This window comes from Carcharodon carcharias, chromosome 1 (genome assembly GCF_017639515.1).
Source record: "Carcharodon carcharias isolate sCarCar2 chromosome 1, sCarCar2.pri, whole genome shotgun sequence".
Classification (NCBI taxonomy): domain Eukaryota; kingdom Metazoa; phylum Chordata; class Chondrichthyes; order Lamniformes; family Lamnidae; genus Carcharodon; species Carcharodon carcharias.
The window spans coordinates 137,628,418-137,653,171 of record NC_054467.1 but is presented as its reverse complement, the minus strand read 5'-3'; the positions used below and the strand labels follow the sequence as shown (position 1 = coordinate 137,653,171).

The 24,754-nt window shown below is 41.8% G+C and overlaps 1 protein-coding gene across 8 annotated transcripts in view; it reads right to left on the bottom strand.

Annotated features, from left to right (window-relative positions):
* The window catches only part of LOC121276574 (kelch-like protein 5), a 187,960-nt gene that overhangs the window by 9,037 nt on the left and 154,169 nt on the right, over positions 1-24,754 (bottom strand). For all 8 annotated transcript variants that reach the window (XM_041185155.1, XM_041185165.1, XM_041185173.1 and 5 more), the window contains 4 exons: positions 13,908-14,132; positions 6,669-6,831; positions 4,734-4,946; positions 1,660-1,831 (listed from right to left, as the gene is read on the bottom strand). In XM_041185155.1, the coding sequence (XP_041041089.1) occupies positions 1,660-1,831; positions 4,734-4,946; positions 6,669-6,831; positions 13,908-14,132 (773 nt within the window). The remainder of the gene's footprint in view (positions 1-1,659; positions 1,832-4,733; positions 4,947-6,668; positions 6,832-13,907; positions 14,133-24,754) is intronic.

Genomic DNA, 24,754 nt, shown 5'->3' with positions numbered 1-24,754 from the left:
ACCTGAACTGGTCTAGCCATATGAATACTGTGGCTACAAGAACAGGTCAGAGGCCAGGAATTGTGCGACGAGTAACTCACCTCCTGACTCCCCAAAGGCTGTCCACCACCTACAAGGCACAAGTCAGGAATGTGATGGAATACTCCCCACTTGCCTGGATGAGTGCAGCTCCCACAACACTAAAGAAGCTGGACACTGTCCAGGACAAAGCAGTCCGCTTGATTGGCACCACATCCACAACATTCACTCCCTCCAACACTGACCCACAGTAGCAGCAGTGTGTACCACCTACAAGATGCACTGAAGGAATTCACCAAGGCTCCTCAGACAGCACTTTCCGAACCCATGACCACTACCACTATCATCAGAAGGACAAGGGCAGCAGATAGATGGGAACACCACTACCTGGAAGTTTCCCTCCAAGTCACTCACCATCTTGACTTGGAAATATATCCCCGATCCTTCACTGGCGCTGGGTCAAAATCCTGGACCTCCCTTCCTAACAGCACTATGGGTGTACCTACACCACATGGACTGCAGCGGTTCAGGAAAGCAGCTCACGATCAACTTCGCAAGGGCAACTAGGGTGGGCAATAAATGCTGGCCCAGCCAATGAAGCCCACATCCCGTGAATGAATAAAAAAAAGACCAGAGGCACTAGGGAGCATACAAATGATCTGGCACATGTGTACTGGTCACTGATTGGACTGTATGTGGGATCAACACTGAAAAGGTTTTCTAACACACATCACTTAGATTGGTCACTAGAACTAAGGAGATTTTTTGGAAATTAAGGATATACAAGAAAGGAGTTTTTTATATTAAGATCCTTAATTCTTAGCTTAGTTCTCATTCTTGCAGTAGTCTTTGTAGGTGTAGGGGTTCATTTTCTAGTACAAGTAGGAGGATATCCCTGTGAAATAAGAAAGTGCATCTCTGACCAAGAAATGGCACAAAATTTAAGATTGCAAGACTATTCCAGCCAGATACAAGCAAATATGTGCATCAAGTGTTCAGATGGAGCCCATTCCATTGGTACAGCTCCTTCCTGTCCCAGAACTGGTACCAGTGCACAATGAAAAGGAACCCATTTCCCAAATCAGCCCTTCAGCCATGTGTTAATTCTCCTGCTCCTTGGCAATTTGCATATATGGCTCAGGTAATGATTTAGAGATTATTATCCTTGAGGTCCTACTTATTTGATTTAGAGCCCAATTCCTGATACTCTTTCAGCAGGGCTTCTTCCCTGTTCCTTCCTATGTTGTTTGTTCCAGCATGGACCGTGACAACTGGACTTACCCCCTCCCTTCCCAAGTTCCTCTCCAGCCACCATTACCCCAGAACTGGGTAGGTAACCCATGCTTCAGATTTCTGAGCTGAGCTGACATTACATTGAGACAACTCCTTGAAAACGCTTTTCTGGTTATGTTTTATGGTAAGTGAAGGGGTTGGAATAGTTTTTTTTCAACAGGCTATATTCATATTTATCTACAATATAAAAAGTAACATTTGTGCTTAATAAATGCAAATACAAACAATAAGATATTTTGTTAAGGATTTTATATTTTTTTATAAATAGAAACTTAGCATTATGTAGAGAGGAGAACAAGATGTTTCAAAGTTAAAAAATGGAATAAATTGCTACGTAGTTACTCATACCTGTGTCCACTCATTAGTTTGTGGATCATAGGCCTCCACAGAATTTAGATACGACTGTCCATCATATCCTCCAACAGCATACAGCCGATCACCAAGTAAGCAAACACCAACTGCATCTTTGCTGATATTCATTGGTGCTACTGACGTCCAAGTATCAGTTTTAGGATCATATCTGCAAGCAAGCATAGCCATGTTTTTCTGATCATGTCCAAATATTTAACATTTTTAGAACAATGCTGCAGGCACAATAGTATATTCACATTTCCAAATTATACTCATATGAATTCCACAAGTGTTAACTCGATATACAAATTTATTTCTCTGATCAGGGCACAGAAATTGGATCCAGAGAGTTAATATGCTTTGGTCCTGGAGCCTTGACCTCTCCTGCCCCACACTCCGATGTTAAAATCAGCCATCCAGTGACAGGGTTACACGGGTTTAAGAAAACAAACTGAATTGCTTTGGAATTTAGCTAATTAGAAAAATTACCACAGAAACATGAATGTTCCAATTTTTATCTAAACTTGGATATTTGGAAAAGGTGTCTACCATTTTCTGTGACTTAAAAGGTACTCATGAGCAAATGGCATTTTTCTCTATTCGATCAATGATTTTATTTTTTAATCACTGATAACATATTCATAGTTGTGTGAGCGAGCAATTTCTGCAAGGTACAGAAACAAGCAATTTCCTGCCGGCAGGTGAAAATTGGCTAATATGTCAGAATCTTTAGTTGTTACCAAATAACGAGAAGGTTGATACATTAATGTAAACTGAATGTATCCTATTGCACCACTTCTGCATAACTGGAAAACAATGGCTGCAACAGACCACTCAAGTAAGCATTTCCATCAAAACTAAAATTCCTTCATTGGTTTGGACTGTGGAGAGGAAACAATCAAGGTGAAGTACATCATTAGAATGAAAATAAGAGCAAAGTCAGTTCTTCCTTTCCTCAGCATGGAATGCCCAATTTTTTTAATGAGGTACAATGTGTCTGCTTGCCAACTGTGGATGCAATTTTTTATTATATCATAAAATCTTATACCACAGAAGGTCATTCAGCCCATCGTGCCTTGACATCTGTGAGAGAGCTATCCAATTAGTCCCACTCCACTATACTTACCCTATAGCTATACAAATGTTTCCTTTCTCAATATATATCCAAGTTATAAATGCGGTCAACTGACTTACCTGACAGAACACATGTGACTTTCTGACTCCTAGGCCCATGCTACGTTACTACTAGACTGGATCATTATTTTCAGATTATATTCAAATCAGGCATGCTAACCTTTGCACCTGATTCTCTAATCCATGTTCTTTTTCAGCAAGACTGTGCATCAGGAGTAAAATCTTCACAATTTTAGTTTTATATCTGAGAAATTATTTCTGGTAGAAAAGTAATTATCAACATTTACTAAATAGTGAAAAGCGCATTCAGGCATTGAATTGCACAATCTCTGCAAAACCATCTCCAGTGTTGTAGGCTGCTGTTACAACCTGCTGTTAACTCCCTATGCACATATATGTAAATTCATTTCTATTAATATCTTCCTCATAACACATGGCAGGTAAAGGAATCAGTCTGTGGCAGCACTTTTGAAACATATAAATAATTAAAGCATGGATGCTTTCTCCTAGACTTGATTATAAATTACAACTTTAAAAACCCTACTTTCCTCCCAAAAACATGTATGTAATTAACTTATATATTAAAAACTTAATGCTCATATTCACAGAAAATGTTTGTGCTTTTATTTTTTACAACATAATAACAACATTAATAATAGCTATGAGAAACAGTCAAGCATTCAGCAATGAATATGTAAGTTTGAATACTATTTATGTTGACGGACAATGCAAATTATTTATTTTTATAGACAAACAGAGCTCAGTCTTATTTTCAGGAGGTACAAATAAATCTCAATTTTATCTCTCCAATTTCACTCAGCTACTTCTACTTGGTAGTTAAACTAGGAGCTTTCCACAAGTTTATTCATAGATTTAATGTGATGAAAGGCAGCTATATATCCACACTAGATATGAAGATCAACGTGATGTAATAAATGTCAAGGGAAGAAATCCTGATACGTTACCCAAGAAACAGCATTGATACAATCTACAGTGGATTTAGATTAAATTAGTTACATTTCCTGAGAATAGTGTGGATCCAGGAATAAAATGTGGAATTCATTAAAAAGAATCAATTTTGGTAGTGCAGATTCATTACTTAAATGTGTATAAACATGGATAGTTTCAAGTACGCCTACTTCAAAAGGTACAGTTAAGAAATAAAAAACATTATGACACAATAAAATGCCCTATTGAGGTTGAAATAGGTTCAACATTTTTATCATCATGGGAAAATTCTGCACTGCATTTAACCCATGGTAATAGCTGACCTGATTTGCTGTGCTAAACATAAATGTATATAGTGGAACAAATCAAAATTTGTAAAATTAATTTCGAAGTTTTCATCCTTCTCTGTCACTAGTGATTTTCCAGTGCCCATTCAAGTTTAATTTTGTCACTGCATGGTGCTTTATTTTGCAAAATTCAGAATTTTAGATCAATAACCATTTCCAAATTTTGGCAATTTTTACCAAATTGTTAATATTTTATTTAAATAATTTTATCCAAATTATATTTTCATATATTTCTTGCTACCCCCAAGTTTATTCTTCAGATCCAGTCACCTAGTGCTTGTTTGGTGGGGCGGGGGCAGGGAGGTTGGTAGGTAGGGAGACTTGATTGCTAATATCTTCACAAATGTTCAATCTATGCCAGTTTGCTGTCATTTTAAAGCTCATTCATCCCCAAAGCAGGTTTCCTTTCCTCTACTGTCAACCCAACCCCGACTCTAGGAAAAGCAAAAGTGTGAGGGCCAGTCCAGGTTAAATTTTGAACCATGGTATCTTATTGGAGAGTCCAAGATTAGCTGCCTACCATATATTGATTTTTTTAAATGTAGGAATATTCAAAACTGTAAAGTTTAGTATTTTCTGTATATGGTGTTTAACTTGTGATCATGACACACATTTCTTGTGGTTGAAAAATAATTCATTTACCTCTCCACACAGTCAGAGAGCCTTGAAGTGAGGTTAGATGCTGGTGCATCATGCCCTCCAATGGCATACAAGAAACCATTCCAGGTGGCAATTCCTACTCCTCCCCGTCTTTTAGACATCAGTGCACAGGGGGTCCATTTGTTGGTGTGGGGATCAAAGCATTCTACAGACTTAAGGCAAGAACTTCCATCTCGACCTCCAACAGCATAAAGTCTAAAAAAAAAATAAAATGAAGTGTAACGTTCCCAGAAATGCAACCCATCATAAGCTTTCGCTTGATAGTTATGGATTAACTTCACAAAATTGACCTCTGAGCATGGAACCTCACCTGAGGAGTATCAGGAGTACATGCTGGAAAACTAGGTGATTTTCTGTTGACTGAAAGCACCTGGAGTGCAATTTTGCAATATTATCCTTTATATTCTATTGTCTGTATCAAAACCAATAATACGATCATAAAATCAAGAGATGTGTTGTTACATTTAATGCTGTAATAAAACATGCATGCTGATTCTATGTTGCACACAGTTTGTTTAGGGAACCCAAAATGCTGAAAGTGTCATATAATCATACTGAAACATCATAAATTTCTAATGTTACATCTGCACTTATGGGGGTCAATTTAGTGAACTAAGTTAAAAAGTCATTAGGACTGCATTTGAGGCCAATATACATGACAATACTGTGTTGATCGTTGATCTGGCCTTGTTGGATGCTGAGAGCCCAGAATAGGAAAAAAGGATAAAGGCCTGCATTTATAACTATAGTATGTCACAAAGCGCTTTACAGCCAATGAAGTACTTATGAAGTGTAGTCACTGTTGTAATGTAGGATATGTGGCAGAAATATCATTATGCTTAACTTGACCTATGCAGAGAGCAAGAAAAAAAATGTCCCGCAGGATATTTTGAGCATACAGACCTGCAGCTGAAAATTAAAAGCTATTCAGTCATTAAATCAATTCAAGATAAAAAATGTTGCAGCTTTTTTAAAGGCTCAAAAATTATGAAAGTTTTCAGTTCCAAATAATCTTTTACAGACAGGAAGTAGCTGCTACCAAGAACAAAGAAGTATCAAATCCACTGTAGAAGCACAGAATGAATCTAGAGACAAGCTGATTATTCAATGCTAGGTGGGAATAAAGCATATGCATCAGAGTTGAAGGCAGTGGCGATCTGCCAACAGCATGTTACAAGGACGATGCAAATATCCTTCTGTTGAAAGCAAAGCTCTGCCCTGCTGACCCAGAGTAGGCTGCTCTCTAATGGTATTAATTGGTGTAAAGTTCGGAGATAGTTTGGCGCCTGCAGTTTGCCTATAAGAAACAAATTAGGCTGGTGATAAAATGTTACCATGGTCTTTCCACCAGCTTCTTTAGGTGTACGCTCATGTGCTACATCTAGTTTGTGCCTAATTTCCAGGCTAACGAGTTTCTGAACTGACATAGATGATGAGAATATGAAGGTGAAGCCACCGCCTTTGAAAGCAGCAAAGGTTATTTTTCAGGGTTCTGGGTGGAGGGTTACTTTTATAAGGATTTTTCTAATAATTTTGAACCAGAACTAAACCTCCAGATGTACGCAAATACATTTTGCAAAGCAAGTTAAATAGCAAAATAAAATACTGCAGTGGTTTGTCATTCCCTTCTGCAGTATGACTGTAAACCATAAAAGTAAATTCAATGAACAAACAGAAAGTGCAGTCTTGGCTTTTGTTAGGTAATTGTCAAAATTCAATCATCTATTTAAGTGGATGATAGTACAAGAGTAATAATGAACACACTGCTTTAAATATAGCAGATTGTGGAACTGTACTTTACAAAATTCTGTAAATAACTAACACTGACAAATGGATCATTAGTTTTAGCGAGATATTTGCAATTCCCTACACTTACACAATAATGAAGAATAAAATACATCAACAATTGCTTCTTACTTTCCATTAAGTACTGCTACACCAACTGTACTTCGTGGCACTGACATACTGGCAACAAAGTTCCACTGTCGAGCCTGGGGGTCCCACCGTTCAACTGTATTTAGATAGCTCCAACCGTCATGTCCACCTACAGCATACATAGGACCCTCCAGAACCTCCACACCTATAAACAAGCAGAATGTTTTCATCAGACTGTAAAATGAAAACTTAAAAGTTTGACAATAAGTACAGTAATTGCACATTGCAAAATAAAACTAAGTCTGTTAATTTAAGAGCTCCTGTGCTCAAGGTGCTTCCCTTACCCCGATTCTCAGTGAGGATGAATGCTAAAAATAGCATTAATTCTTTATTATGACCATTGAATTCTTGAAAGGTAGATACCATGGACTGAATATTATGGCTCTCTGGGGCAGGTTGGTAATTGGTGGTCGGGTGGGGGATGGGGAGAGTGTAAAAGTAGATGTTATGCCATGGGCACTGTTCCATGTGCCTACCCACCCATCCCCACTGCAATTTTACCAGTGGCGGGGGAGGTGTCAGGAGGTATGCCAGCTTGTGGGTCAATTGAGGTTAAGTGGCCAATTCACTTTTACCAGTGGTGGCAGGAGCCAGGGGCCAAGTGTCCAGCCTGCTTGGTTTCACTGGGTGGGCTGATGGCAGGTCCGCAGGGGGAGTGCCTCCTTTATCGGACCCCTGTGCCCATCGGATGCCCCCAACCCCCATATTTTCCTTCTCCACTGCCCCCACCTCCCCTCCCCATCCCTCCATCTACCCCGGACCCCCACCACGCTTGCTGAAGCCTGCCAGCCTGACAACGGAAACACCTCAAATTTACCTTAAAGCCTGGGCTCCAGAACAGCACACTTCCCTCTGGGACTGCTGTAGTCCGACCAGTGGCCATCACTCCTGCAAGCATTGCTGGGATCAGAGAGCTACTGGCCATGTGATTAGCAAGCAACTCTCAGAGGCAAACTTAATCCTCTGAAATGGGGGTGAAAGGCCCGGCTCAAGCCAAATAACGGCCTAAGATTCACACCTGACACTTACACATGGGTCCACGGCATCGGCATAAAATTCAGCCCCGTAATACTTAATGCCCTTCTAGCAGTATCTGCAATAACAACTTGTATTTATATTGTGCCATAAATGTACAAAACATTCCAAGCATTTCACAGGAACATTATCAAACAAAGTTTGACATAGGGCAGAAATTTTAGGTTGGAGTGCGGATGTACGCCCGACATGTCTGACCAAGAAATGAAGCGTGTTGATGTTGGCCGAGTGTGCTGACGTCAATGTGCACCTTCACAATATTTCACTAGGCAGGCGCGTGATGAAGAAAGAGGCGCACTCGCCATTAATTAACTGGTCAGTTAAGGCTCTTGAGACACCAATTGTCCTGGAGTTTACGTGGCCCATGTGATTTTCAGGCCGTCGCATGGGCTAAACGGGCAGACCATATTTTCAAAAACCTCATCCACGGGCGGGGTAATAAGGACGAGTTGGCTCGCGAATGCAAGTAGCTTCTACTTTAGCTTAAAACTTGCTGCTGCTTGCTTATGTGAACAGGGCATCTTCATTTTTCTTCAGAGCTGCTTGGACAGAAATAAGATGCTTCAATTCAGGAGGCAGTGCTGTTTTCAAGGCCCCTGGAGGATTTTTACCTCCCTGTGGCACCCCAACCTCACTGCGGCCAGTTGACCTAGGCGCATGGCGCCTCTCCAGCTCCATGGCCTCCTGCTCATATCGGGTCAAGATGAGTAGGTGGGGCGGACTCCACCAGTCTGCAACCTCTCGGCATTGTTATGTGATTTCTTCTCCTGAAAGGACAGAGGAGGATTGATTAGTTCACCCTGGACCTACAGCGCCATTGCAACCTGGCCAACCCCACCTGAGGAACACCTCGCAGGGCTCAGCCGATTTGTGACCCTGGAGCCGCAAAACACTCATTCCAAGCAGCCAAGGCTCACCCCCTTGCCCATGTGCGGTCCGGGGGGGGTGGTGGGGGGGTGCGAGAATGGGCTGCTCTTAACTGCTGTGCTAAGTGACCCATCCAAAACGGTACTCAACCTTCTTGATTGCAGGAGATTGTTGAAGCGCTTCCAGCACTGGACCCATGTACGCCTCATTACATCAAGGCTGCTGACCCTGGATACCACCTCGTCCCAGGCCCTTTTGGCGAGGTCGGGGGGGGGCCTTCCTCCTCCCGTTCCTGGGGATAAGGATTTCTCGACATGCTGCCACCTCCTCCTGGGGGCAGTGAGGCATTCATCACAGAAATGTGGGGCCAACTGCCCCATTGACTAGTCCTCCTGCCTGCTGTGTCCACTAGCAACCAAATCCATCATGATGACTTCGCATCCCTCCGTCGCACCCTTCCAGAGGCTGCCTGGGCCGCTTTTGAATTGGCTGCTTGGCTGCCATTGGACCCGGTGGACATTAAGCTCCCACTCCCGCCTGCCCCTTCTCACTGTTTTCGCTGTTGCCTTTTACGCTGGGCGGGCCTGCACAAAATCGCGGTACAGAGCCGATCGCGGGCAACAGTCGGGTCCCTGGTCGCCCCTGCCAAGTCCACCCGACGAGTGAAAACTTCTGGCCATAGAGTCACATAGAGATATCAGGGCAGCTGACCAAAAGTTGGTCAAAGAGGTAGGTTTTAAGGAGTTTCTGAACTGCATTCAAATTACATAGCAGCAAGCACAAACACTTCCTCTGTGCTAATATTGATTTTATCCTCTGATGTAACCTTGGATCCTAGACACAAAACAAAATTAAAGGTCCAAATATTGTCAGTATATGGATTTTAAAAATATCTTGCAAGTGGTGTTTTTTTGAAAATAGCCTTTCCCCACAGAGTGCATTTTTATTGCAAAGGACACAGGAGCCCTTGTTCTAATGCATAATGTGAGCATTTAATCCTCTAACCTGGCATTCCCTCAGTTACGATCAGGCAAGGAGAGGTGGAATGACCCCCCTCTTTGTTTTTTTTTAAAAGGGTATGCTTGCCAAAGGTGGTAACAGCGGGAGAGTTTCCTGGTCAACCATACTGCAGAAGGCAATGACAAACAACTGCTGTGCTTTGCAAGTATAATCATGGACCAATCCAATGGAGGTCCATGATCACCGACGCCCTCTTAGGGCATGGTACCAGAGGGAGGAGGAGGAGGATCCTTGCCAATTCAGTGAGTGTTTAACTTTTTACGTGCTGTGACTTTAAAAGATACAAACAGACAGTTTTTATTTTGCAGAGGATAGTTTTTATTGTGCTTAACCAGGTCTAAGTAAAATAATTAAAACGCTCCAACTTTTACGCACACACACAAATACACACACACAGATAAAAAAGGTTTACAAAGTGGGAGGATAGATTAAGGGATAATTTTAAAGTTCAATAAAGGTTAAAGTAATATGGTTCCAGTAGGTTGATGACTTGAGTGGACCCAGGTGGTTGAGGCAGATCCAGGTTTCGATGTCAAAGAGGTTTAAAGAAGTGTCAGAACATAACTAGGAGCAGGAGTAGGCAATTCAGCCCCTCGAGCCTGCCCCGCCATGCAATACGATCATGACTGATCTCATTTCGGCCTCAACTCCAATTTCCCACCCTCTCCCCATAACCTTTCAACCCGTTACTAATTAAAAATCTGCCTATCTCCTCCTTAAATTTATTCAGCGTCCCGGCATCCACTGCATTCTGAGGTAGTGAATTCCACAGATTCACGACCCTTTGAGAAAAGTAATTCCTCCTCATCTCTGATTTAAATCTACCACCCCTTAGCCTAAAACTATGGCCTTTCGTTCTAGAATGCCCCACAAGGGGAAACATCTGCTCCACGTCTACTTTGTCTGTCCCCTTTAGCATCTTATATACCTCAATTAGAACCCCTCTCATCCTTCTAAACTCTAGCAAGTGTAGGCCTAAACTGCTCAATTTCTCCTCATAAGACAAGCCCCGCATCTCTGGAATCAATCTAGTGAACATCCTCTGAACCGCTTCCAGTGCAACTACATCCTTCTTCAAGTAAGGGGACCAAAACTGTGCACAGTACTCCAGGTGCGGTCTCACCAATGCCTTGTACAGTTACAACAACACTTCCCTATTTTTATACTCTATTCCTTTAGCAATAAATGCCAAAATTCCATTTGCCTTCCTTATTACCTGCTGTACCTGCATACTAGCTTTCAGCGATTTATCTGTTTCTTAAAAATGGCCCGGATTTGCCGATCCTGACTGACAGAAATGCACAGCATCACATCCCTCGGAGAATGCTATTGGATCGCAATAGAGTAGAAGATAGGAAATACCCCTTTTTAACAGCACTAGCAGCCATATGGAAGTTTAAATGTCCAATTTGAATGTCAGTGAATGGATGAGTGAACGGGTAAGTGGGCGAGGTGGGTAAGGATGTAAAGGGTAGGGGGTAGGTGACCAAGGTGGATAGGTCGGTGAGATCAGTAGGGGCTAGGTGGGTGAGGCGGTGGGTGTGGGTAGGCTGTGTAGGGCTAGGGGAGTGAGGGGATAGTCAGGTTGGGGGGTTAGTTGGGAGGGTAGTTGGGGGTCGTTGCATGGTCGGGGAGATAGTCAGGGGATTGGAGGGATGGTCAGGTCTGGACTGTAGTCTGGTCGGATTGGCAAGGTAGTCGGGAGGGTAGTTGGGGGTTCGGGGGTTTGGTGGGGGGGTAATCAGGTCAGTTCGGGTGGGTAGGGAGGATAGGCAGGTGGGGTTGGGTTTGTTGTCAGGTCGGCGGGAGTGGCGGGGGAGGAGGGGGGGGGGGTGTAGTTGGGTTGAGGGGGGACGCGATTGAGGGGTCAGTTGTGTAGTTACACTAAGGGCCAGATTTTTTTCTCCCAGGTCGGGAGTGCAGAAACAGGAGAATTCCCAGCTTTGCGAACCTGGCCTTTAAAAATGGCCATCTGCAAGGCCTGCCTCTGAGCTTAGGCACTTTATTGAGTTAAATTAAAAATGATGATTAAAGCAAAAAACAGCCCTCTAGCCCTCACCTCCCCATACATTGCCCAGGTCCCAAACATGACAATCTATGCTACCTCATGACCCCTCACCCACCACCCCCATAGTCCCTCATACCTGCTATGCCATGTCATGCCCTTCTACCTACCCATGGCCCTCATGCTCCCTATGTCTCCCACATCCCCATGACCCGAGATAGCTCTTATGCCAACTCATGTTCACAACCCACCATCCTTTGCCCTTACCCACTCCATGCCAACTCACCTAGTATGCTTGACAGTTCATTGACAGCTTTGACAGTTCCAATGAGTTTATGCACTTTTTATGCACAATCATGTTTACTTTTAACAATCCAAAAGGGTGCCTTCCCGCTCCAAAAGATGTCCCAGCACCAGGTCCAAAGGAGTACCTTACCTCATCTGGGCCTAGATTTTAATCTGTCTAACCTTTCCTGGGTAACCATTCAGATAAGTACATTGGAACTGTCTGAAGCCTGACTCTAAGTCAGAGATGGAGACATTTGTAGGGGGTCTGAAGGATCAGGGGAATTACCCATCAGAAGTTCAAACTTGCCAGGAAATTCCCATGCAGTGCATCAGGACTTCCATAGGGTTCCGACTTGCATCTCAGTCATGTGTCCGGTCTCCAATGATCTGGACACCAGAGGATTTGACCCAATATCTCTGCCTGTGACTCATGGATAGTCAATAAAAAAAGGTAAATAGGGTTTGTGCTTGTAAAATTTGGCAGAGAGGGGGAGAGACCCACACAGGGGTTTTCTGTACTGTTCATTTCCAGACTGGCTTATTTCTACCTGGTTCTTAGAATAAGAAATTTATTATCTGAAGTCAGTTTCAGTCAGGTGGCTACCTTAATACTTCCACTGTCCACATAAATGATTCAAAGTTAGAGGCTATTGTTATACAACAGGAAATGGATGGTGGCTATTCACACCTACTTATGAAGAACTAGTTTCTCTCTAGCTCGATTTGTTAAGTTTTGAGTTCGCAGATGTTAAGTCTGGGAAATTTTTTTAGTTTTGATAAGTTCATAAACAACAGTGGTCTGAATTCCACAGATGGTTTTGTCTCAGCATGTCCATTAAAGGAAAGACATCTCACACAGGTTTGTTTAACAAAGAACTTTACGGAGAGTTTAGGTAATTCTGAGACTCAAAAGTCACCTGACCGTCAGCAGTCAATCTTAACAGTGCACTGCTTCAATCCTTTTCAAACCTAGTCAGTGATTTTCCACCAGTACATAGCCATTTTTTATATAAAGCATGGTTTTATAACACCCCTTTCTGCACAATATCAATGCAATTAAATAATACACATTATACCTGACCTTAAATTTATATGTTTTTGCATCAACGGCTACTCTACTAAATTTATGCCTTTTGCATTGAAGATGGATTTCACCATAAATACATAAAGACTGCACTTTTTAAAAAAAACCCATCTCTTAATTTTATTTTGGAAAAATATGTGGTGGAATTTTGCAGAAAATCCCCATTACTGAGCATATAGTATAGTGATTTTCTAATTGTTTCGCAATCTACATAGGATATTCAGTAGGTAAAGCATTAACAACTGTGTCACAAAAGGGCATTATTTTAAACAAATATTGTGAGCTACATAAACATTCTCTTTATTCATTTTTTAAAAATATTAACAACATTCAATGTTGCACCTGCTTTTATAATTGGCTGACTGTAGGCTGAGCAGGTCTCAGAAGTCATAAGACAGGCATTTGCGCCACTGGAAGTTCAAGTAGTTTATAGAGACATGATCGAAAATAAATAGAATATTAACAATAACTCAAGAAAAGCAACTGTGATGTTTTAAAACTATATTATTGTTTGTACATTAAGCTCAGGAACATGAGACAGCCTAGTGATTTATAATATAGAATTTAGCAACCATTCAATGCAAACTACTGTTATATGTAAACTCTAATGTTGACACATAGCACTTCCGGTAAACAATTTTCTCTTTCAAATGTCTATTTTTGCCTCTGCATTATTGTTCTTTATTTGCATCATAGGACAAACTAATCATAGTAGCCACATTAACAGTACTCTGTTCAGCCAATTTGAAATGTACTTTACTTCAGAGTTGGTTCTCCCCATCGACTTTCTCTCTTGCCAGTTAAAAGGTCCTTGCCCAAGGCAGGTAACTGAGCAGCAATGACAGTCTAAAATGCTAAGTTATTGTGCAGCCTCTAATTGCTTTTGAAACCTTTTGCATGTTCTATGACTGGTGCCACTTACCAAGGCCATGTCTATGTGTAGACATAGGAGGCATTACGCTCCAGGTTTTACTTTTTGGATTGTAGCATTCTACTGTATTTAATGTCTTCAGTCCATCTCTACCACCCACAACATAAAGTTTGTCATCCAGCACTGCCACACCAAACTGTAGTCGCCTCCCATTCATATTTGCTACATGAGTCCATGTATTAGAACGTAGGTCATACTTTTCAATGCTTGTGGCACCTGTACAAACAAACAGGATCAAAATTAATGCACAAAATTATTGAAAACTGCCACTTTTGGGTTTAAAGTAAGTTTCACAATTGTGGAAACTGCCATTTTAATTTAAAGCTGTGATGTTCACAGAAATCAAAATTCAAAAATATTATTCATGCATGTTACACCTCATCCTCAATTATTTATCCAATTCTCATAGGTTTTGCCACATATCTGCTTCTTATGCCTCTTTGGGTAATCCATTGTGTGTGTTCACCACTTGGTTTAAAATAGTTGAATCTAAACCATGTGTGTACATTACCTCTTCGAAGCTTGAGCCATTTTCCCTTGGTTCTAGACTTTGAGACAATGTGAAATATATTACCATTGATAAATATATTTATTTTGTTAGAAATCTTGTATATTATAATACCTTACTTGAGTCTTTCCTTCTTTAAATAAACAAAATCCTCATCTCTTTGATCTCAGTTCAGTTCTTGTAAACTATCATTTGGTTACACATTCCTGTAATAACTCCAATGCCTGATATTCTTGTTGCAGTACAGCAGCCAGAATTACACATAGCACTGTAGGTATGATCATGCCAGACCTTTCTGGGAAGAAATTGGTGCTCATTTTAGTGGTGTTGGCCAGGATACCAGGTGAACTTCCCTGCTCTTCTTCAATGCCGGTTTAGTGTCTCATACAAGAGACTCCATCATTGCAGCTCCAGGTTAAAATGAACCCTGGATGTTAGACAAAGCAGGCTGACAGAATCAAGGCAGTTGTGAAGTTGAGAGAAGTCAAGATGAATGTCCTTTTTAAACAAATGGAAGCTGATGCATGCCAAGAGACATGTAGGTTAGAATGAAAAAGGGACAAGGTTGGATCTTAAGGGACTCCAGGCTAAGGCTGAGAAGCCTCATGACACATGAAAACAAGGAACTAGACAAAACGTGCAGTGCTACATTCATGATTTATGCTGCAGGTGTACATTTATAACTGTGATCATTTTATTTCAGTGCACAAAGTTGCAGTTTGCAGCAGTGTCGAATCTATAAGTTCAAGAACAAGTTTGTGAGAAGTGAAGACATGCATGATGTATGTTTTCTAAAGAAGATGCATGATTCAAGAAAGCATCAAAGTAAGTAAAGCTTTGAAATTTTCTAACACATTGATCTGTTGTATTTCCAGCCCTTGGAACCTTCTACAGTTATGCGCAAAATTTCAAGATCCACATAATCACAACATCCTATTTTCCCATTTTATTTCCAAACCCTGATGATTCTGCAAATAGCCACAGCACATTCCACGTTTAACTAGATAACGCATTCACACCATTCTCAATAAAGTGGCTGCAATGAGTCTTGAAGAGAATAACACAAAAAGCACAACTAGGTCTACCCCAGAAAGTTCCTTTGGGGAAAATTAAGAGTCTTTAAAAGCGGTTTACTATATATTGATTTTTCAGGAAAAAGAACCAAATAATACACTTGTACCTGTGACTATTAGAAGCTAAGAACTCAATTTAAAATTTTCTGCATCATGTTCAAATACAGTGAAAAGGGAAAAAGTGATGCTTGGTTTATTGGCTCTGACAACCTCCAGTCCTGGCTTCTGATCAACAGAATTGTTGTTTGTGTGAAGAATTTTGTTAGAATAACCAATTTGCAGGTTTAATTTCAAATAGTATTCTAGATGTATTTTTTCTGCACAGTTTAATGTTATTTATCACTATGAGGCCTCATTGTTTGCCACTTCAAAATTGATAAGATCAAATTTTGCCAGTCCTTCCATAAAACTCAGTATTTTGATGCTAATGATCAGCAACATGGCTCTTTTCTGCACATTTTGAGAACCTCAATGTCTCTTCTCTGCTTTAATGAGCAGAAGTGGACAAGGTACTGTTTGACTAGATGTCTATGCAGTTTCAGCATCACATCTCCAATTTGTATTTCACTAAATTTGCTATTTTATTTCAGTATTCTTTTACTTTGCTGATTATTGCTTTCTTGTGATAGGACATAAAGCTAAAAGCACTCGACAGAGCAATAAGTTGGCCACGCTCAGTGACTTGTTTGTTTGTTCCAATGTGTTACCTCGATCAGCAACTTATGAACTCGTTTCCCACTATTAGGACATGTGCCTCGTTCCAGATTGCTAAAGTAGTGCACATGCTTTGTTACTAAATACCATTTCCATTATGTCTCGAGTAAATGAGTTTATTGGTCAACAAAACTCTAACTGCACACCTTCCTATGTTCTCAATTGCTGCTTGCAATCAATAACAGGGAGAGACTGATGTAAGAATAAACAGTGATGATTTATTGAGACATAGGGCAGAGCACCAAATCATATGTGCTCACTCAGAAACCTCCAGAACTAGACCTGGTTGCTTGCGCTGTACTGTGATTCGTCAGTGCTGTCACATAATCAGTGCACTTGCATTCTCTTAAAGGGACAGGGTACCTCACTTTACCACATCCTCCCCCTTTACTTAAAAGTACAGCTAACAAGCTTAACACACATTAACTATTTACACAATAACTATTTACAGGTCAAGTCTCTCAGGAGGCCTTCTTTGACGGGTGAGTGTCGTAGCCCAACAACATCAGCTGGTGTTTCCGAGACCTTTTCAAGGGCAGTTGCCCATTATGTTCCTCAGTGGATGATTTCACCATCTTCCGGGTGCAGTCACATTCACTCCTGCTGCCCCGCCCCTCCAAGCTGAAACAGATAAAGGGCAACAAGCACAAAGAAATACAGTGATGAGCTACATGATGTTTGAGGAGAAAGAGGAAAAGGAAAAAAAAAATTTTGTTCTTCTTTCCGTGGGCTGTCAATAATTTCTCTTTGTCTTCCTACGTGTCCTTTTCTTGGTAGCACTGACCTGTATCTCTGTCTTCTCTTTAATTTTGTTGTTGGCTGGACTAGACTCAGGTGTGAGCTGAACGTCAATGAGCTCAGTAGTTGGGTTTTCCGACAACTCTTCTGAGAATTCAGGGCCTTCCAGCTTTAAAACTTCAGGGCTTTTACGCAGCTGCTGCTTTAGCTCTGCCAATTCTTTCCTATTCTCATTACTGGTTTCCTGGAGAATCTCATATCATTGTCCCTGCTCAGCTAATTCATTCCTTAACTCTGCCAGAGACAGGCTTAACTTTTCCTTTTCTTCTTCATATCTTTTTCATGGCATAAATTGGAAGCTGATTGAATTTTGTCGCAGACAAAAGTCCTTTAATAGATTTTCCATTTTCTTTCGAAGGATGCTGACTTCAGCTTGAAATCTGTCCCAGTGTAACACTTCTACGGGCTTCTCATGTTGAGTCTTTCAGCAGTCATTTTTTCTTGCAGCAATGCTTCTGGTTTCAAATTGGGAACTTAGCAGGCACTCAAGATTTATTTCTCCCAGCCAGTTCCTTCCAAGGAGACTCGGTCCCCTGCCTGACATTACAAATAGGGGTAATTTTCCAGACTGTTCCTCATGCTGCACCTTGACTTGACATACCCCTTTCACATCTATTTCTTCGCTCGTGTATGTCCTCAGCTTTGCGTCCGAAACTTTTAACTTCAAAGAATGGGTTCCTTTACTTAGATATCTAAATGTATGTTCTCCAATGACGGAAATCAACACTCCCATCTTAATGGGTTAGAAATACAGGCCAGGATTTTCCTCTCGGCAATTTGAGGGCAGGGCCCGCTCGCCGAGGGGAAAATGATGCGGGGTGACGTCGGGAGGAATCCCCGACGTCATCCCGGGCCATTTAAATCTTAAGGCCATTGACAGGCTCATTAAGATAGTTAAATGCCCTGCCCGGCCAACCTTAAGGCTGTTGATTATTAATGAAACTTCATTCACTGGCGGGATGAAGTTTCATTACCGTTTTGTAAAAATTTAATAAATTTTATGAGTTTGTTATCAACATGTCCCATCTCGTGTGACATTGTCACATGAGGGTGCATGTTAATAATTTTAAAATGTCTCTATTTTTTGACTTTGCTTACCTTTCACTAAACTTCCTGAGACAGCACTTTGCCTCAGGGAGCAGTGTGATCTTTCGCGCACATTGACAGTTGGGGATTCTCTCCACCCCGGAACAGGAAGCGCACAGCCTTAATTGGCCGGCCCACTCAAAATGGCGGCAGGCCCCGTTTCGGCAGCGGGGTTCGGCTGCCAGCCAAGGGCTAAATTCTGTCCATAGAAACTAGGAGCAGGAACAGGCCATTCGGCACTTCGAGCCTGCTCTGCCATTCATTATGATCATGGCTGATTATCCAACTCAATAGCCTGCTCCCACTTTCTCCCCATGTCCTTTGATCCCTTTCGCCGCAAGAGCTATATCCAACTCCTTCTTGAAAACATACAATGTTTTGTCCTCAACTACTTTCTGTGGTAACGAATTCCACAGGCTCACCACCCTTTGGGTGAAGAAACTTCTCCTCATCTCAGTCCTAAATGGTCTACCCCGTATCCTCAGACTGTGACCCTGGTTCTGGACTCCCGCACCATCGGGAACATCCTTCCTGCATCTACCCTGTCTAATCCTGTTAGAATTTTATAGGTTTCTATGAGATTCCCCCCTCATTCTTCTGAACTCCAGGGAATATAATTCTAACCGACTCAATCTCTCCTCATATGTCAGTATCGCCATCCCAAGAATCAGTCGGGTAAACCTTCGCTGCACTCCTTCCTTAGATAAGGGGACCAAAACTGCACACAATATTCCAGGTGTGGTCTCATCAAGGTCCTGTACAATTGCAGCAAGACATCCCTGTTCCTGTGCTCGAAACCTCTGGCTATGAAGGCCAACATACCATTTTCTTTCTTTACCGCCTGCTGCACATGCATACTTACCTTCAGTGACTGGTGTACGAGGACACCCAGGTCTCGTTGCACATTCCCCTCTCTATAGCCATTCAGATAATAATCTGCCTTCCTGTTTTTGCTACCAAAGTGGATAACCTCACATTTATCCACATTATACTCCAGCTGCCATGCATTTGCCCACTCACTCAGCTTGTCCAAATCACACCGAAACATCTTTGCATCCTCCTCACAGCTCACCCTCCCACCCAGCTTTGTGTCATCTACAAATTTGGAAATATTACATTTAGTTCCCTCACCTAAATCATTAATATATATTGTGAATAACTGGGGTCGCAGGACCGATCCCCGCGGTACCCCACTAGTCACTGCCTGCCATTCGGAAAAAGACCCATTTATTCCTACTCTTTGTTTCATGTCTGCCAACCAGTTTTCTATCCATCTCAATACTCTATCCCCAATCCCACCTCCCTTTTTAAATAGTGGGGTTACATTAGCTACCCTCCAATCTGTAGGAATGGTTCCAGAGTCTACAGAATCTCGGAAGATGACCACCAATGCATCCACTATTTCTAGGGCCACTTCCTTAAGTACTCTGGAATGTAGATTATCAGGCCCTGGGGATTTATCGGTCCTCAATCCCATCAATTTCCCCAACACCATTTCCCTTCTAATACTGATTTCTTTCAGTTCCTCCCTCTCACTAAACCCTGTGTTCCCCAACATTTCTGGTATGTTATTTGTGTCCTCCTTTGTGAAGACAAAACCAAAGTATGTATTTAGTTTGTCAGCCATTTCTTTGTTCCCCATTATAAATTCCCCTGTTTCTGACTGTAAAGGACCTACATTTATCTTCACCAATCTTCTTCTCTTCACATACCCATAGAAACTTTTACAGTCAGTTTTTATGTTCCCCGCAAGCTTACTCTCGTACTATATTTTCCCCTTCTTAATCAATCCCTTGGTCCTCCTTTGCTGAATTCTAAGCTGCTCCCAATCCTCAGGTCTGTTGTTTTTTCTGACCAATTTGTATGCCTTATCCTTGCATCTAATACCCTCTCTAATTTCCCTTGTAAGCCATGGTTTGGCCACCTTTCCTGCGTCAGACAGGAATAAACAATTCAGCAGTTCACCCATGCGCTCTTTGAATGTTTGCCATTGCCTATCCACCGTCATCCCTTTAAGTAACATTTCCCCATCCATCATAGACAACTCGCACCTCATACCATCGCAGTTTCCTTTATTAACATTCAGGACCCTAATCTCAGAATCAACTGCGCCACTCTCCATCTTGATGAAGAATTCTATCATATTATGGTCGCTTATCCCCAAGGGGCCTCGCACAACTAGATTGCCAATTATTCCTTTCTCATTATACAATACCCAGTCTAGGATGGCCTGTTCTCTAGTTGGCTCCTCAATGTTTTGGTCCGGAAAAACATCCTATATTAGCCAGGAATTCCTCCTCTATGGTATTGTTACTAATTTGATTTACCCAATCTATATGTATATTAAAGTCACCCATAATTATAGATGTTCCTTTATTGCATGCATCTCTAATTTCCCGTTTAATGCCATTCCCAACATCACCACTACAGTTTGTGGGTCTATATACAACCCCCACTAACATTTTTTTGTCCTTTATTGTTTTTCAGCTCTACCCATACAGATTCCACATCATCAGAGCTAATATCTTTCCTCACTCTTGTGTTAATTTCCTCTTTAACCAGCAATGCAACTCCACCGCCTTTTCCTTTTTGTCTGTCCTTGCTAAATACTGAATACCCCTGGATGTTCAGTTCCCATCCCTGGTCACCCTGCAGCCATGTCTCTGTAATCCTGACTATATCATAACTGTTTATATCTATTTACGCGGTTAATTCATTCACTTTATTGCGAGTGCTCCTCGTGTTAAGGCACAAAGTCTTAAGGCTTGTCTTTTTAGCATTACTTGTCCCGTTCCCTCTATTTTTCACTGAGGCCCTGTTTGATTCTTGCCCTTGATTTCTCTGCCTATCACTTTTCTTATTCCCCTTTCTGTCTTTTGTTCTTGTCCTTGATGCCCCTTCCTCTGACGCCTTGCATAGGTTCCCATCCCCCTCCTATTTTAGTTTAAACCCTCCCCAACCACTCTGGCAAATGTTCCCCCTAGGACATCAGTCCCGGTCTTGCCCAGATGTAATCCGTCCAGTTTGTACTGGTCCCACCTCCCCCAGAACCGGTCCCAGTGTCCCAGGAATCTGAAACCCTCCCCCTCACACCATCTCTTCAACCACGTATTCATCCGATATATCCTGCTATTTCTACTCTGACTAGCACATGGCACTGCTAGTAAACCTGAGATCACTACCTTTGAGGTCCTACTTTTCAACTTACTTCCTAACTCCTATATTCTGCCTTTAGGACCTCATCCCTTTTTTTTAACCTATGTCGTTTGTACCAATGCATACCACAACCACTGGCTGTTCACCTCCCCCTTCAGAATGTTCTGTAGCTGCTCTGAGACATCCTTAACCCTAGCACCAGGGAGGCAACATACCATCCTGGAGTCTCGTTTGTGGCCACAGAAATACCTATCTATTCCTCTTACAATTGAATCCCCTATAACTATTGTAATCCCCACACTTTTTACTCCTCCCCTGTGCAGCAGAGCCAACCGTGGTGCAACAAATTTGGCTGTTGCTGCTTTCATGAGAGGCCATTCCCCTCAACAGTATCCAAAGCGGTATATCTGTTTTGCAGGGAAATATCTACAGGAGGTTCCTGCACTGTCTGCCTAGTCCTCTTGCTGTGCCCAATCCCTTCCTGCCTGTGGACTCTTAGCCTGCGGTGTGATCACCTCTCTATCCATGCTATCCACGATACTCTCTGGCTCTGCTGGTCATTATGGCTACTTAGATTAGCTCAGTTCTACCTACTTTGAGGTTATATAATGAATGGGTATCTGATTCTATTTCTTCTGGTTCTTCCATAAGGCATAATTCACGATTTTTCCTTCCGCCTTTATAGTGTTGTTTTAGCCTTTCTCTGCAGTGCCGCCTTATGTGGCCATAGCAATGGCAGGAAAAGCACTCGACTTGTTTGAGTTGTAGTTTGCTCACTGGAGGCCTGGACGTATTTCTCTCGGCCATTTTTTGGGTTTTCACTGCAGTAACATTGTTTTTCAATGGTCTGGAGCAAGAGAGCGTTTCCTGCCTTTCCCTGGAGTCTGAAGTCTTTGTGCCTTTTGTTGCCGGATTGTCCCGCTTGACCAGATGGATGGCGCCATTTTGTGTATCTTTTATAACTTTGGAATTTCTAACAGCGCTCTCCATCACGGTAGCTAAATCTAATTCCTTCTTGAAGTCTAGACTAGGTTCAGCTAGCAAATGCCTTTGGGTAGTATCATCTCCAATCCTGCATATCAGCCGGTCTCTCAACATATGAACACTCCGAATTCGCAATGCTCAGTTAATGCCTTTAAAACGGCCAAATAGTCAGCTATTGTCTCCTCTGGAAGCCTGTTCCTTGAATTGAACCTGAACTTTGCATAGTGACTGAGGGCTTTGGTCTCAGGTGGCTCTGTAGAATTTTTATTAACTCGTTGAAATCTTCAAGTCTGGGGCACTAGGTAACATCAGGCTGCGGATCGGCTCATACGTTTTGCTCCCACATGAAGACAAAAGAATCGCCCTCTTTTTCTCCCCCGAGATGTTGATAGTAGCAAAAAAGAACGCTAGGCATTCGACATACTGAGACCAGTCATTTGAAATGGGGTGGAATGGATCGACACGCCCGAACTGTGGCATCATGAATGACTGCAAGGGGATGCACTTCTGATAGGCTTTCCAGGTAATGACGAATATAGGTGTTTGACTTACTGTGGAGTAGCCCTATCTCTGGGGTCTCTTTTAATTTTCTGTCCATAGCCAATTTTCATGTATTTACCCTTTTAAATGTATTGCCACTTTAAAAACAGTCACCGTTTTTAAAAAAACTTTGTCTCTGCAGCTTTTCTCTGCTGGGTTTTGCGCTCTTTGAGTTTTGGTGGGATCCCCGCGATCGCGATTCTATGGCGTTTTTAAAATTTTTTCAACTGCAGCACTGCTTTCTGCACCAATTGCTGGCTGTTGCCTATTTTATAAGTAAAATACAGATACTCTTTCAATGCTTTGCTCACCCATCTTGAAATTTATTTTCCTTTGTTCTTTATCCTCGTCGCTATTTTTAATGCCTTGGGTAAATTAGTTTGTTGGCCAACCAAACTATAACTGCATGCCTTCCTATGTTCTCCTCAACTGCTGCTTGCAACCAATAATGGGGAGAGACTGATGTAAGAATAAACAGTGGTGGTTTATTGAGAAATAGGGCAGAGCACCAGATCATATGTGCTCACTCAGAAACCTCCAGCATTAGACTTACAGTTCTCAGCTGCCCATGCCATACAGTGATGCATCGGTGCTGCCACATTATTAGTACATATGCATTCTCTTAAAGGGACAGGGTACCTCACTTTACCCCAATTTCTTACTTCAGTGAATTTTGTGCATATCAAAGGAAGGAGCACTGCCATCGAGGAATAGAACCGTTTTCCCATTTCTGGCATCCAGTGGCAGTATCTAGCAGTTCTAGGTCAAATATAACGTTTTTAGCTGGACAATAGAACACCCTCTATACTGCCTCAAATCACATTTTACTATAATGCTGGCTTTTGAAGATGTTAACTGATACTAAAACAAAAACAGAATTACCTGGAAAAACTCAGCAGGTCTGGCAGCATCGGTGGAGAAGAAGAGTGGACGTTTCGAGTCCTCATGACCCTTCGACAGAACTTGAGTGAGTCCTTGCTTCTATCACTGCTTGTTTGTCCCTACAACCACACCAACCCCCTCCACTTCTCTCTCTCTCTTCCGCACCCGCACCACCCCCCAACCCCCCACACACACACACACACACACACACACACACACACCTTAAACCAGCTTATATTTCAACTCTTTCTTGGACTCACTTAAGTTCTGTCGAAGGGTCACGAGGACTCGAAACGTCAACTCTTTTCTTCTCCGCCGATGCTGCCAGACCTGCTGAGTTTTTCCAGGTAATTCTGTTTTTGTTTTGGATTTCCAGCATCCGCAGTTTTTTTGTTTTTAACTGATACTAATTCTGTTTCATACTGCCATGGATGATCCCCACCATTCCTATGTTTTGATTGAGTAGATTTGGCCCACGCTAAAGCAATATTTGTGGTTTTGATGCTTTGGTACTGTAAATTTTAGAGGTATAAGGCAATTAATAGTATATGATGTCATAAATATAGCAGTACTTCTCTGGTGATTTCATAAAGAGGTTTGAAGAGAATTGTCAGCCTTGTTCTGGTTTGTACAGTGCACCAAGGCTTCCAAAGATGTTGCCCATATTTTTCCTCTTTCTCTAAAATTGGTTAGATGACCTTTCTGCAGTTCTTTGATTTGCATAGGAAGTACATCACCAGAAATTTTTAAAAATATCTCAGGCAGCTTGATTTTACTTTTGAAATCTGTTGGGGTTAAAATGGTCCGTGCTCAGTGGACATTTAAAGGAATTAGTCCAATGGACTCAACGTCCTGTGTAGCTATTTCAACATTATTCATGGACTTTTGTCAACTTTTATCTTTCCGCGTCCAATGTTTATAAACATGGAACCTCTGTCACTTGTCCAGCCAAATATGATTATTATCTAACTCAGTTTTAGGTCCTTGGCACTCTCTTTAAATTCAGTTACTTTCCTCCAAACACACTATCATCTACAAATTTGACCAATTTGTTTTAGCTTCAGAATTCAAGTCACTCATATAAATCAGAAACTGTG